Below are 15,181 nucleotides of genomic sequence, written 5' to 3'. Positions count from 1 at the left end.
CAAACATTGTGTTCCCTTGGTAACCAAATGTCCAAAATAATTACACTACATTTTAAAAATAGTCGATCATGCATCCGATAAGCTCAGGTATTTATTAGCTTAGCAACAGTTGCCATATTTTCATCCCACGCAGCAACAGGTTGCCATATGTACAAAATTAAATAATATCCTAATTTTTTTTTTCAAAACTGACAATTGCTATCTTTAAACTTGCGGAAACATGTTGTAACACTTTTTACAGCATTATCATCATGATATACTGTAAAAAGTAATGGCACAAACTAAAAGTGACCTTCTGTAAAAGTCCCACAAGCAAATAAGTGCATGTACCCTTAATTCCTGTTGGGATTTTCAGTGGAGGGAGCTCTCTATTTGTACATGAAGTTTACCCTAGCGGGGCAAATATGTGCCATTGGGTGAATCTTTATGACAGTATATATAATGTGGTATATCGACAGGAGACATTTTTGCCAGGCAGGATCGTAAATAGAGAAATAGCAATCTGCCCTGGGATGATTTTTTTTCACAATTTGGGTTTGTTGCAAATTTGTGATGTTAATGTTTGAAATATATATAACTGGCATCTTGTATTTTTTCAGACATTTTTCAAGGTCATTCCTACTCTCAACATTGTCAATAATAAAGGCAAATATCCCAATCTGGTTTCCAATTTTATAATACCATAACTTCCAAAACTCAATATCTTTGCTTAGGAATGTCCAATTTCATTGGGGGAAAATGGTGTTGTGGAGCAAAATATCTCTATATTTAAGATATAAAAATTGATAACCTGCCCAAAAGTGCCTCTTTTTGATATACCACGTCACATATAAAGAAAAAAATTCCTCAAACTACTGTTTTCTTTTTTCTTTTTTTCTTTTTTAAGCGTAGAATTAGTTCCCATCCTTTCCATCAGCGATTCAGCATCCATGTTATCACTTTTTCTTTAGTTGGTTGACACCCTTTTAAGGGTGTCAACCTTAAAAGGTTGTCAGGAACTTTGCTGTCTGACAAAGTGATAACCACATGTGGTTGACATGGAAACCATACATACTGATGCACCCAAACAAAACTGATGAGCTTATGTTATGTGTAATATCACCTTGAATATGACTTCTGCAAACTGACCTACAACTTGAATACCAACATTATAACAGTGTTGTAGTCGAGTCCTCGTCATCTGAGTCCGAGTCCGAGTCCGAGTCCTTGGTGTCCGAGTCCAAGTCCGAGTCCGAGTCAGAGTCCCTGCCAATTTCTGATGTCCGAGTCCGAGTCCGAGTCCGAGTCCTCAATGTTCGAGTCCGAGTCCGAGTCCGAGTCCTTATGTATCAAATTCAAGCCCCGGGGTTTTCACCAATACTTTATCAACGTAGGCCTATATTTAACCAGAATTTCAGTTCTATATTATTTTCTTGTAAATACATAATTTGCTAGTCCCACCTAGCATGCCTAGAATTGTTTTGGGGCTGTGCAATAATTATGCAGAGCATGGGGAGGGTTGAAATTGCAAAAACTGCTTATCCCTTCTCGCCCTGCCAAAAATTGCTTGCCCCCCTCCCGGCTTGCCATAAATCTTTGCAACCCCCTTTGCACATGCCATATGATCCCAATTATTGAAAAACCTTGGTTTAGATAAATATAAATGGTTTAGATATATAAATGTGAGCGCAGCGAGCAGGGAAATTTGCATATATATGCGTTTCCGTACTGTTTTCTATAAGCGTTTTAGAGCGTTTTATTTGAAAGGTGCCCCATATGTGCCAAAAATTGCTTATTCCCCCCTCTCGGTTTGCCAAAAATTGCTTCCACCCTCCCTTTTGATCGGCAAAAAAAATTCTTACCCCCAATTTTACCTTTCCCCAATGCTCATAATTTTTGCTCAGCCCCTTAGGTAGCATACCTTGGAAACAGTATAATCACAGACTCGCAGTAACTTATTAAGCTTGTGTTTTTAAAAAAGAGGCAAAAGATGCAATATAATGACAATCAAAATAGGCCTATGACGTCACTACCAAACTTCAGGTGCCAAACGAAGGGGTGTTGGATCTGGCTGCCTATGCAGTATTATTCCGGGGTGACATAGCGTGGGTCATCATACTGGGGGGGGAGCGACCATGATGGGGGGTCTGATTGGGGGAGGGCACAAGACATTTTCGGCACTTTTCCTATGGGATTTTCTAAATGTTGCCATCGATCGGACTGAGGGGCATGTGCCCCCCCTGTGCCCCTATGACGCTACGCCACTGTGTAAAGGTAGTACGAGTATGTGCGGAGGTCCACATTTGCACTATGCTCCAGTTCATTGAGCCCAACGCTCTGAAAATTGCAACTCTTTAGTTCAAATTTGGAAACATTTTGAATTTGTTAGCTCCAAAGCCTATAATTTCACCCAATTTTAGTTCACAGACCTCCACAAAAATTTTGAAATTTCAGTTCATCAAGCCCCTATTTTGCCCCCAAATCAGTTTTTAATTCCCAAAGTTTGGCGCCGCACACCCCTACCAAAATTTAACTTGAGTGCGCCAGGGTATTATTATTCATGTACATTCTAGACTTGCGTCTAACAAAGCAGTCATGTCAAAACAAATGATTATGATTAAAATAAATTTAACCAATTAAAGATATAACTGAAAGCAATCTTGCTTTTTGGTTGTACATTTATTTACAAGCGGAAGTTTACAATGAACGAAAATAAAAGACCTAAAAAGACCCTATTTTGCGGACTCAAGAGGACTCGGAGCCGAGTCCCGAGTCCGAGTCCAAGTCCGAGTCCTTAGCTCCCGAGTCCAAGTCCGAGTCCTTGAAAAAAGGACTCGAGTCCGGACTCGAGTCCGAGTCCGAGTCCCGAGTCCTCCAACACTGCATTATAAGTAGGGTGGCCACAATGCTAGGCTATTGTGTGTATCCATGCCTACAGTACAACTTGAAATGCACCAGAATCTGCAGCAGTTGGAAAATTTGAGCGCATTTTGAATTCCATAATTATATTATTTTGTCTCCCAGTAACTTCTGTGCAAACCTGACTATATAATGACTACCTTAAGTTTATAGAAAATATTTTGCTTGTATTGACGGTCCATACAGCATTTTTGTATGGTCACACATAAAAAAATTGTGCACAAAATCGGTTTTTTTGTCATCAAATAAAACTATTTTCCCAAAGATGTACAATTATGCTGTACGATTTTTACAATCTTCACCCTTCACCTTGCAAAGAATGTTAGATATGAGAATTATAACTTTATCTCCCGGGGGGGTACTCAAGTTTGGTTTTGGTAGGGACGTGCCGCTGAGATTTTGGAAGTAGACCCATAAATATACCAATTTTTCAAGAAATTTGGACCCATTGATATACCAAAAAGTCAAAATTTTAAATCGAATTTACCCAAAATTGTCTTAGTTTATACTAATTTTGGGAAAATGTTGGGAAAATTTTGAAAATTTTGGCTAGATTAAGGAAAAATTGGGCTGTTTTCCGAAAAAATTGAGAACATTTTGAAAAAAGGACCCATTCATATACCAAAATAGGCTTTGAAAAAGGGGTCATTGATATACCAGAAGGCTGAAAATGCTACCCATGTTTGCGTGCACGTCCCAGTATGGTCATTTGTACTGAGTACCCCCCCTGGGCTTTATCTATGGACTGATGTTGTGGATCAAAGGAATAAGCTAAAAGATTGATGATGTCCTATATTAAAATGACCCCCCCATCTGTAACAAAACTAAAAGTGGAGCAAGAGCAGAGGAGAAATATAATCAACGTTAATCCTCCACCATGTAAATTTGTTTATCAGACTTCATCGATCTTAAAGGGGCACTTTGTGATCCACATCCCCACCCCCCTACTTACATGTAAATGATACTTGTAATAAGTGTATACCATAGGATTACATGCCCGGGGGGGGGCACTTAACACAAATGACCATACGGGTATGCTCCCCCGGAAAGACCCCTTTTTGGATTTTGCAGCTCCGAAAGACCCCTATATTTGACCAAAATAGAGCTCCGAAAGACCCTTGATTTTGATAATTTCAGTTCTAAAAGACCCCAAATTTACTCATTCCTCATATATTTTTTTTTCAGGCGATTGTCAACCAAAAAGCCAAGAAAGAACCTTAATTTTGACTGTGCATTATAAACTTTCTTTATAATTCATTTAATTTGTATTTTCCAGGTGTCGACAGCCCGAAATTACAACATAGTGGGGGTGGTATATACTCGAAAATACTTGTATATGTATAATAACGCATAACTTGCAAATTCAATGTCAATATCCACTGAAATTTGGAAACAAGGTTTTTTTTGTGAATGCCATAAAAAGAGGATGCTACACTCTCAAAATACCTCTTTAATAAGCACTTTTTTTTATTAACTTTAAATTAAAATACTTACTGCAAGGAATAACATGAAGTATACTGATAATGCAGCATGGCCTGATGGGAATGATCGTCTGAAAACAAAAGAGAAAAGAAATGAAAACAATGAATAAAAATGCAAATATTAATCAATGTTTATAGACAAATTTTCAAGTTAATATATCTGCACATATACCGTAAAGATTTGCCTAATGGCGCACATATATGAGCTCCTTAATAGGGTAAATTTCATGTGTAAATGGGAGCACCCTCCCATTACTGGTGGACACACGATAATTCGCCCAATAAAGACTTAGTCCCCAGCCAGGTCCAAAAATTGCTTAAGTACAGGCCCATAATTCTTTTGTTGTCCATTTACCTATATAATAATAGCAGTCAGATTTTGGGATGGATGTATACACAGTGATTTGATTATAACAGAAACACATAATCATTATTTGCCTTTATTATGGATGAGTAACATGATGACAAGTTGGATATCCAACACAATAAAATAGCTTCTGGCATTTATTTATAGAGACCTTAGTCAATGGACTAAATCTACAGAACTTATCCATAGCAAATCATGGCAAACTCTTTGAGCTGTGTGAAGGATCAAGAATATTGTTGGGCCAACTACCGAGTAACCATGCACCGAGTTATGTCTGAAAATCTCAACAACAATTATGAGTCTGTACCCTTATTTGCTGGTGGAATTTTTAACGAGAAAACACCTAATATTCCATAAGGGAGCCCATTTGCGCAATTAGATGAATCTTTATGGTACTTTATTTTTAATACATGACTAAACAGAGCTTTCATGGTTAGGGTTGGTCCCCAGGGTTGGTCATTAACAGGGGGTTATAGCTAGCCACCCATCCAACCGAGGACAAACAAAAAATTTGTTTAGCCTAATACATGTTTGTATGCCAGAAAAAAAGAAACAAATAAACAGAAATACCAACCTTGCTTCATATATTCTATGTTCATCTGTGCCTGTACACACATCATCAGTCACATAAAAATCCAAATAACCATCCGAGCAATTCGCTGCATTCCAATCCGGCTGGCATACAGAGAAAAAATGCGGCCTCAGACGTCCCACTGAATTGTTTGCGACGTCAAATGTGATTTGCGTGATCAAGGTACCAAAGAGAAAGAATGTTGCATATTTTAAGAGGTTATAGAGGAGTGGAGGGATTGTCATGCCGCCGCAACATTTATTCATTGTGTCCGGTGGTAGATAATCTGCATCTTGGCGTTTGCGGTATGTGAAGATGACAAGCTCTGTGAGAATTATCTGCAAGAAAAATATAAAAATTGAATGACTAATAGGGCAATTTCACGAAAGGTCATTACCGATTCATTCCAATAAGCACCCAGGGCACTTTACAAAGTCATTTTGGGTGGGCGCTTATTTTTTACCTGGTTTACCTAATTTTTTCGCAAGGGCAATTATTAGACAAATTTACCTATGTTATAATCAGTGGTGTACCCAGGGTTGGTAGCGCCCGGCGCAAGAAACAAAATTGGCGCCCCTACCTCCCACCCGAGAATATATTAGACGCAGGCAATGGCGCAGCTAGGGGCTAAGGATATATAATGCCCCCCTATTGTTGAAACCATTGCACGCGGAGCGCGTGGAAATTTGGACAAATAAGGTCTATATTAACTACTGTAATTAATTTTGGTTACTAGAAGTTGAATATCGGTCTTTAATGTTTGGTTACCAAGTTATGAGCAATTTATCAATGGCTGTAAAGAACATAAAACAAAAGAATTTGAATATTGTTTTTGCCAATATCGCAAAAACAATATTAGCGAAATCCGACTCATTCCCCTTGATCATGTCACATATCAAGAGCTATCTTAAGAACCACTGAACCAAATTACTAGACTTGTTTGTACTCAGTTTAATGCATTTTTTATGCTGATTCCAGGTATGGTCATAAAAATGTACAAATTTAAAATGTAAACTTTTCGTCTGCAGTCGACACAGGCGTGGAGAGAGTTAATACTATGATTTCAAAACAACTTACGGTTATTAACGGTAATGCAATTCCTACAGAATACAAGACAGTTGAAGGTATTGATGAATCATTGTATGGATACATGAGAGATTGGTCATTGCAGAAGAAGCCTCGCATAAAAACTGGCAGATCCACACCTGGTAGACGGAACACTGCTACTGGTATCATTACTGAATGAAAATGAATTAATACAAGACAATTAGACAAATGAAAACACAAGATTGACAAAAATTATAGGAGCGATTGCCGAATAGGGTGCAACTCGAATAGTCTTATTACAAGACTGCCCTACCCCAACCCAGGGGTGTCTATTCTTCCAGAAAATTGAAATTATTCCCTCACCCTACCGCACTGTGTCACACCCGTCCCCAGATTCTTCCCCAACTGAAAACCCAAAAATGGACCAAAAAGGGGGAGGCACTCTCATATATTGACATCGTCATGCGCCCATGAAAAGACCCCGTTATTTTTGGCAAATCCTACACCCAATGACCCTGTTTTTTTCAGTAGCCTACACCATGCCTACACTGAATGGCCCCTTTCTTTTCCGCGCGCTTCACACACACACATTTTGAGCAAAATAAATGAGTTTTGTCTATGTTGTACTGTAAAATTGGGTAAAAAGCTATTTTTGATTGTCAATGATGTGAAATTTTAGGTGCTCCCATACAATAATCACTCCCTTTTGACATTGCCAACACCGAATGACCCCCTTTTTTCTGAAAATTTCCACACTGATGGACCCCTAGTTTCATACGCTGGTGAGCACAGGTATGTCACTTTCATATTCGAGTGCCTCCCCCAGGTGCTATCTACATGTAATTTTCCTTATGTTCTTGTTCCCTCCCTTCCCTGACTGAACATAGGTGTGTTGCAAGTTGTTCTATTCTGTCTTCCCTAAAAACATCAAATTCTTTCCTAGATGGTACAGTCTGGACACTGAACCATTGCATCTAAGGACTAATGGTTCAAAGGGAAGACAGGCTGGTAAACACCTCTACATGTAGGCTCTTTAGCTGTGATTTATTATTTGCAGGGGTGTGAGAGTTCAGCTTTTTTGTTTTGATTTTCAGCTTTTTTTGTACCAGTACACTTGCTCTGTATAAAAGTATAGGATCTTCCCAAATTGCAGCTTTTTGCTAGGTGTTTTGAGCTTTTTGCCATCTGATTTTTGCGTTGTCAGCTCTTTTATATATACTGCGCCAAGAAAGTATCCTTACACTTGGAAAAATAATCACAATTTCAAACCTGAACCATATTGGAATCAATTTGTTTTTGAAATAGATGCACTAACTAATTCTGCACATTATGACACCACATTGAATCCAATGTGACATCCAGAAGTAAAGTTACAAGCAATTGAATAGACAAAGGTCCAGTTTTAAAAGTAACAAATTCCCCTACAAGGCGTAAAGAGATTCCAACAAGCGCAACAAAGAGACTACACAGTTTCTTCAATGAAACTTTATTTAAAGCAGTATTTATTTCAGTTTTTACTTCTCTGTACTTTACATGACTTGCATTTTATTTGTCAGCTCTTTTGTTTCAGTTTTCTTTTGTTCCTTTTGTTTTAAATTAAAGGCAAACACAAATTAGCCATTTACCACTCTCAAACCAAATGTCTAGTCCGTGGAGTTTTGAATAGGCCAGTGTGTCACTTTTAGAACAGGACCTTCGTCTAATCAAATGCTTGTAACTTTGCTTCTTGAAGTCACATTTGATTCAATGGGGTGTCAAAATGTGCCGGATTAGATAGCGCATATATTTAAAAAACAAATTTACCCCAATATGGTTCAGTTTTGAAATTGTGATTATTTTTCCAAGTGTAAGGATACTTTCTTGGCGCAGTATATGTGGTGACTCGCATGCCCCTGATTTATAAAGCCTTAGAATTAAAATTCTTCTGTTGCAGAGTTCAGAGATTGCCACTGAACTATTGCATCTAGGGAAGAATAATCAAGGAATTGGATCTGAAGCTGAGGTTTAAAAGGGAAGATAAACTTGGACTTAGAGCTGTTAACTAATTGATGGTTCTTCCCTTAGAATCCCAAATGCTTCCCTAGATAGGCAGATGTCCAAACTAAAAAGAAAATGGATTTTGTATGAAATGCAAAGCAGAGTCCCTTAATCTTAGTGTGCAAACTGTGCATTATTACCTATAGACCACTTGGCATGTGACGTCATTGCCCGGCAGTATGCGCGCGCATTATGGCAATTTCCATTGTTCCTTGCCCTGCAGTGTGCGTACACATCATAGTCTGCTAAGGGCACGTGCATTTTAAATCGCCCGCCACATTTCATATAGTACAGGAAAGCCATTGAACAGTGTAGCGGCTCATTCGAGCATATCGATAGACAAGTCCCTCGCCTTTGTTGATAAACAGTGATGTCAAGTGGTCTATAGTATGACCACTAGTCACTATTGCCCAGGCAGGGAATTACTGACCCAACTTTTCCCTGTTTTATGTAAAAGTCCATGGTTTCCCTCAAATAATTATTTTTGGGATGGGAATGGGTAAAAGCCAAGGACCACTACATGTATGCTAATGTTATGTACCCATTATAATTCTTCCCTAAATGACACTTGATGAATTCACCCACCCTGTAGAGCAGTCACTGCCAGCCAGTGACCATCTATTTCATTCCAAAAATAACATAAAACATAATAATACATGTTCCAGTTTATACATTTTCCCCCAAATTTGTTAATTTTATTTTTACTCTTCCTTGAATCCTGTTGACTTTCTTATGTTTTTCCCCTCTCTTTTTTTTCTTTTTCAAAATGCAAAATTCTTCCCCAAAGGGGTAAAATTATTCCCTCCCCTTTGGGGGCGATTAACGGAAGAATAAACGCTCAACCATAAACCCTAACCCTAAACCCCGGGCCCTAAACTCGATCTGTAAACGAGGACTGGACTCAAATCTAGCAAGTTGCACCCTATTCAGTAATTGCACCAAATTATAATTTTAAAAGACTTCAAAAAATCAGACCCTCAAGACTAAGCAAGGGATTTTGGGTAATTTTGTGCCTCATGTATCCAGACGCATTTTTCGGGGCAAGTAATCGGGTACCGAGATTGCAAGTTAAGTTTTTTTTTTTTTTTTGGGGGGGTCAGTTCCTTTTTAAAACGATCCGATATTCATAGCTATCACAAAAGAAACAGTAATAAGTATAATCAAACAAGAAATAAGAAAGTATTCACTGATCATTCAATCAGGACTACCGGCTCACTGTTATGGAATTCCCTGAACGATATTCACCTTAAAGTAGCAAACTCAATAAAACATTTTCGAAACAAATATAAAACACAGCTAATCTCATTTTATAACTAGTTTGGAGCCCCGTTTTTGTTCTTGTGTGATAGGCTTAATATACTCTGTTTGTTTGTTATTGTATTAATTTAGTTCTGTAAGGAGATGGTCAATGCTGGCCTTATTGGCCTTTCGATCATCTCCTCCATAATTGTCTTGTTTTATTTTATTTTTTTGATGTTGAATTTCTTTGTATTTTGTTGTTTTTTATTATGGAAATAAAGATTCATTCATTCATTCATTCATTCATTCAATATGGATACAAATTCAATGCATTTTGAAATCATTAATAGAGTATCAAACAAATTATCACTTTGCATATAATTAAAACACTCCACATTTTTAAAGGGGCATTTCATCCCCCCACTTTTCTCAAAAAAAGTTGAGATTTTTATATCACTGGAAACCTCTGGCTACATAATGTTTATGTACAAAATATTTCTTTCAGAATAATTTGTTTTGCAAAGCTATCGTGAAATTTGAATTTCGTTCTGGTGCACCAGAATGAAATTACAACGCATTGTCTATGGAGCAGCGTAATACACATAATCATGCATAACTCGCAAACGCAAAATTGGAATCAACTGAAATTTTGGGAATAGGCTTTTTCGTGGATACATTGTATGTACTGAAAAATGTCATAAAAAGAGGATGCTAGGATCACGAAACACTCCTTTAATTCAACCATGAATGATCCTACAATGTAGCATTTAGCTCTAGATCCAGGGACACTCCGAAACCAAAAAAAACAAAACATTTTTTTTATTATTTCGGGTACCCGGGCAGGGAATTTTAATATTTATAATCTCGGGCAGGTACCCGCGAGCCCGACCGAAAATCCAGCTGGCTTAATCAAGACTATAGCATAAAGTTGGACCATATCAATAGTCTTACAGTGTCTGCAGTAAGTGCTTAGCAGTAGCAAAAAAAATGCTACACAATTTTTCATCATTTGCTACACAATGTTGAAATTTTGTAGCAATTTTGTACCATCCACTCCCAAATTTGGTGAGCATTTTTGCTACACAAATAAAATGTGAGTGGACGCGGCGAATCAGCCGTAAACTCGGCAAATTGTATTCTGAGTTAAAGTGTAAAATGTATGTGAAGGTCGTATTCGTGGGTGTATCAATTCGTTGCGACAAGTATATCTTATCAAACGCTGTTTAAATCAATCAATGATACTACTGCTGAAGAGGATAATAAGCTTCTACCTATTTCTATAGAATAGTTCTTGCCTTTGTTTGCTTTGGCTAAATCCTGTTCAAGTGGTAGATAACAAAGCATTGTATTTTGTCTAGGTATGTATAATCAACAATGAACAATGAGAGGATATTTCTGAACCTCCTTGACTTGGGGATGATTTGAAATGACTGCCAATTATGACTGTTGGATATTTATTACCAGAAATGTAGAAAAAGAGACACATGTAGAACCGATAAAAAATACAATTTTGTCGAAGGAACAGAGTTCAACAAATCATAACCCCGCTTTTGGATATCGTTTGAAGTCAAATGATATACCATTTTAAAGCTTATTTTTAAGTTTACACGAAATAAAACAAAATTGACTGGGGCCGACTTTACGGCTGATTCGCCGCGTCCAGTCACATATTGCTTAAAATGCGGACCCTGTCAATGTCACAAAAGATGTAGCAAAAGATTGTTAATGTTATGGTCCCCAGTAGTACGTTTATCCCTCATTACAAAACTTAGTAGACATTTTTTACAATTGATCCATAAAAGAGGTGTGCACATATCCAGGGACTGTCTTTTGGAATTTACAGGAGGGCATTAAATAGCTCTTCTGGAGCCTTCAAGGAGAGCTGTTTAGAGCAATTACAATAGAATGTAAGGAGAGAATGGTCGAGTAAGGAGAGCTAAAATCACTCAAGCCTATATCAGATTTTAGGAGAGCAGTAGAGAGTGATTGCTATCGCTCTCCTCAAAAGGTAGTCCCTGCATATCATCATCATCATGTCCCATGTCATGGGTATTCATAGTAAAAAAAAACCCATAAATTATCAATTCACACTATTATCAATTCAAAGTTGTTATCAAATTCAGTTTTACTCAAGAACTCTAGCTTCGAATTTGCACACGATAGTTACGCATTTGATGCTAGCTACTTTTTTCGGTCGGACAGCGGTGCAATTTTTTACACCGGAGGTTATTTATTCTGTTAATGTTGAAATTTGGATGAAAGTTATTTTGATGAGTCAACTGTATCTTTTGATCAAGATTTGCGTATTTTGGACAGTCTAAAATTTAGCTGAAGTGTAATTTTAGCAACATTTTTGATGCAATCGCCTGTCGTGATCGGCTGTGTTTACTTCTGAACTTCAATTGCTCTACACGGTGTCATGCTTCAGCGAATCTGACTAGATTTTGAATGCAATGGTCTCTAGCCTAGAATGTGAAGCTATCAGTGAGCAAATTCTTGGCTAGAGTTCTCCAGCAAATCCAGTTCCAATAATTGGAACAGCTCCGACCGCGAGTTCCAAGGAGCTATGTGTATGTGTCACCCAGTCCGAATAATCAGACCCAGAACAAAATATTAATTTCTGACATGATCCTGTTCTGGGTCTGAACTGTTTTCATTCGAAATCTTGATGGCAAATAGGACAAAAGAAGCACATGGTCCTACTTCACAGTTTTTTAATCCCCTACTCATGTTGCATGAATCACTCTGATACTATAGTGGACCATCCTTTTGATACTTGAGTATTTGGACAAGCGGAACAGTTTTGACAGGCCCTTTGTGTACCTCTCTGTTTGTAAACAAACGAGGAGGTCGAAATCGTCCTCCTCGCCGAATACGAAAGTCAGCGTAATAGTACGGCACTGTGTGTCACCGTGATTTAGTGTGCATTCACCATATTCGCAATTTCGCATGCATATACATAGTCTTGGAATGAACTTTTCGCTGCTCTTAAAAATCGCTCAAAAATCATCTTTTTAAATATTTTTTGGACAAAAGCTGATGCATAGAATAATTAAGTTGAGCAATCACAGATGACATGTACACCAGTGAGACACAATTTTCTAAAGTGAGTATTTTACTAGATATACTAATGCAAACTTGCCAAAATTAAACCTTGGAGACACCCAATGGGAGTATCTACAACTACATTACAACTCCTCAAACGTTACTACAACTATAATCGAATTAAGTATTTCTTGGCCAAACTGGAACACGCGAGTTGCGTCCATGTACTATGTAGTGTACTAAGCGTGTACGCAGTGTAAGGCGCGTGTATACTTTCTTCTGTATCGCGCTATATTCGCGTGTGTTTATCGCGGAGCCACAAGCGTTCACAGTGTTCCAGTTTGGCCAAGAAATACTTCATTCGATTATAGATAAAATCACTATGTAACTTTTTTGTAAATTGTATGTAAGGCTAATGGAACTCGATTGTTAGTTTCCTATTGACCTCCCGCATCACCTTTTCAATTTGATCAAAACTTTCATTATTTTTATTAAAAAGTCAATTATCTGAAAATTGAGATGGAACTAATCAAAATTGAAACTCTCAAAATGTCTGACATACCCTGCTGATCATAATCAGCAGTTTTTCTTAGTTGTAGGGGTAGATGATGTGGTAAATAATGGAAATTTACGGATTACCTCATCATGTTTCTGGTGATTGCAAATTTCTTTTCATTTTAATTTTAAAAAATAAAATCTTTTCTCAATCTGTTGCAAAATGTCTGTAATGATGATCTAAGCATTAATACCTGTTTTGAAATGGCCTTTCATCAACAATATATACTTTGGTACTGGTGGGGTACCTAAATTTGGAGGAAGCTGTTCATAAAATCATTGATTTTGTTGACATAATGGATAATGAAAAGAGACCGAATAATGAATAATGAAATAGCGACCTCGTCCTTTTTTTCAAACATCCAATCGGAAACTAATAATCGAGTTCCATTGGCCTAAGCTTAAAAGCTACACATGAAAAGCTTAACACAGGAAATTAATACTTACGAAGTAATAATGCCAGTGCATCCAACACTATAAAACCACACTTTGCTGCTCCTGATCCAGCCATGATCATAAATTCTTGTGCACAAATTTACAGAAAGGTCCTTCTGTTTGTATCCTGCCAGCAGAACTGTTCAGTTTGGTTGTGCTTTTGCTTGTTTACACACCGGCCGGCTTGCTGGGTACTGAATGAATCACTCACTGTTGACTCAAAGGGCATCACAAGTTTAGTTGCCAGATAAACTACCTTTATGTCCGCCCAATGCACGCAATAAAAATGGAACTGGTAGAGAAATGCGCCCTAATTGGGCGTAAGCCTGACGTTTTCAACCAATTACGCCCACGTAAGTTGCTGGAGAAAAAGTTCAGTTGGGAGCAAAGGGAGGGCTCACTTCAATGTCAACAACGGTGGCAGGGTGGCGCCACGGCACCAATGACACCATGCACCCAAAGTATTCTAAACTCTTCAAAACAAGTTTATAAACTTTCCAAAACGGCTTTATATCAGAAACATTTGAAATTTATTTCCATATTGTTTCATATCAATACAAACATTGTTCTTTCCTGTCAAAAATGACACAAAATTTTTAACCATAACTTATTCCATGGTTGAGTAATAAATTGTCTTTGAGACAAGGTCTTAACAAAATGTGCCAAATCTGATTATCTGTGCCATTTGCATCAGTAAACATGAATAAGGAATATTTATGAGCCCTGGGGGAGGGTAAAATTGGGGGGGGCAAGACATTTTTGGCGAGCGAAGGGGGGCAAGCAATTTTTGGCAAGCCGAGAGGGGGGGCAAGCGATTTTTGGCACACATTCACGGGGCGCCCTTTTAATAAAACACTCTAAAAAGGCTTAAGAAAACAGTACGGAAACGCTTAAATATGCAAATTTTCATGCTCGCTGCGCACGTAACATACATATAGACCATTTACAGTTTGCAAATTGGGATCCCAAAAATTTGGCATGTTCAAAGGGGGGGCAAAGATTTTTTGGCGGGCCGAGAGGGGGCAAGCGATTTTTGGCGGGCGAGAGGGGGGCAAGCGATTTTTGGCAAGCCAGCCCGGAGGGGGCTAATAATTATTGCACAGCCCCTAATAACGGTTTCAAAGTGCTGCCAGTCAACATGATGTACTGCAAACAACTTTTCATTCATGCATTAAACAACTCGTTCATTCATTCAAAACAATAAGATGAGCGCAGACAATGGTCAGTTTGGCACATTTTCTTTGAGACCTCTCTGTCTTTCAAAGAAAGTTACTCAGCCGTGGAATAAGTTATTGTCACAAATGAGGTGTCATTGTTGACATGAAAGAACAATGGTTTCACCGCTATGAAACAATGTGGAGATAGATTTCAACAATTTCTGATATACAGTTTCCAAACTTTATTTGAGGAGATATGCACCCACTTTACTGCAATGGTGGTGCCAGGTAGCTCCAGGTAAAACTGTGCGGTGTTTGTTTGTTTAAACGGTCGCCCTGTGTGGAGACA

General features: G+C 38.0%; 1 protein-coding gene across 4 annotated transcripts in view; it reads right to left on the bottom strand.

Annotated features, from left to right (window-relative positions):
* LOC140146292 (phospholipid phosphatase 3-like) overlaps positions 1–13,859 on the bottom strand; it is a 45,983-nt gene extending 32,124 nt beyond the window's left edge. For all 4 annotated transcript variants that reach the window (XM_072168085.1, XM_072168088.1, XM_072168086.1 and 1 more), the window contains exons 1-4: positions 13,688–13,859; positions 6,395–6,555; positions 5,321–5,655; positions 4,393–4,450 (exon numbers count right to left, since the gene is read on the bottom strand). In XM_072168085.1, coding sequence (XP_072024186.1) covers positions 4,393–4,450; positions 5,321–5,655; positions 6,395–6,555; positions 13,688–13,757 — 624 coding nt within the window. In that variant the 5' untranslated portion in view covers positions 13,758–13,859. The remainder of the gene's footprint in view (positions 1–4,392; positions 4,451–5,320; positions 5,656–6,394; positions 6,556–13,687) is intronic.
* Between the last annotated feature and the right edge of the window lie 1,322 nt (positions 13,860–15,181).

The sequence above is a fragment of the Amphiura filiformis genome, chromosome 2, assembly GCF_039555335.1.
Source record: "Amphiura filiformis chromosome 2, Afil_fr2py, whole genome shotgun sequence".
Taxonomy (NCBI): domain Eukaryota; kingdom Metazoa; phylum Echinodermata; class Ophiuroidea; order Amphilepidida; family Amphiuridae; genus Amphiura; species Amphiura filiformis.
The sequence above is the reverse complement of the archived record's forward strand: the minus strand, read 5'-3'. Positions and strand labels throughout refer to the sequence as shown.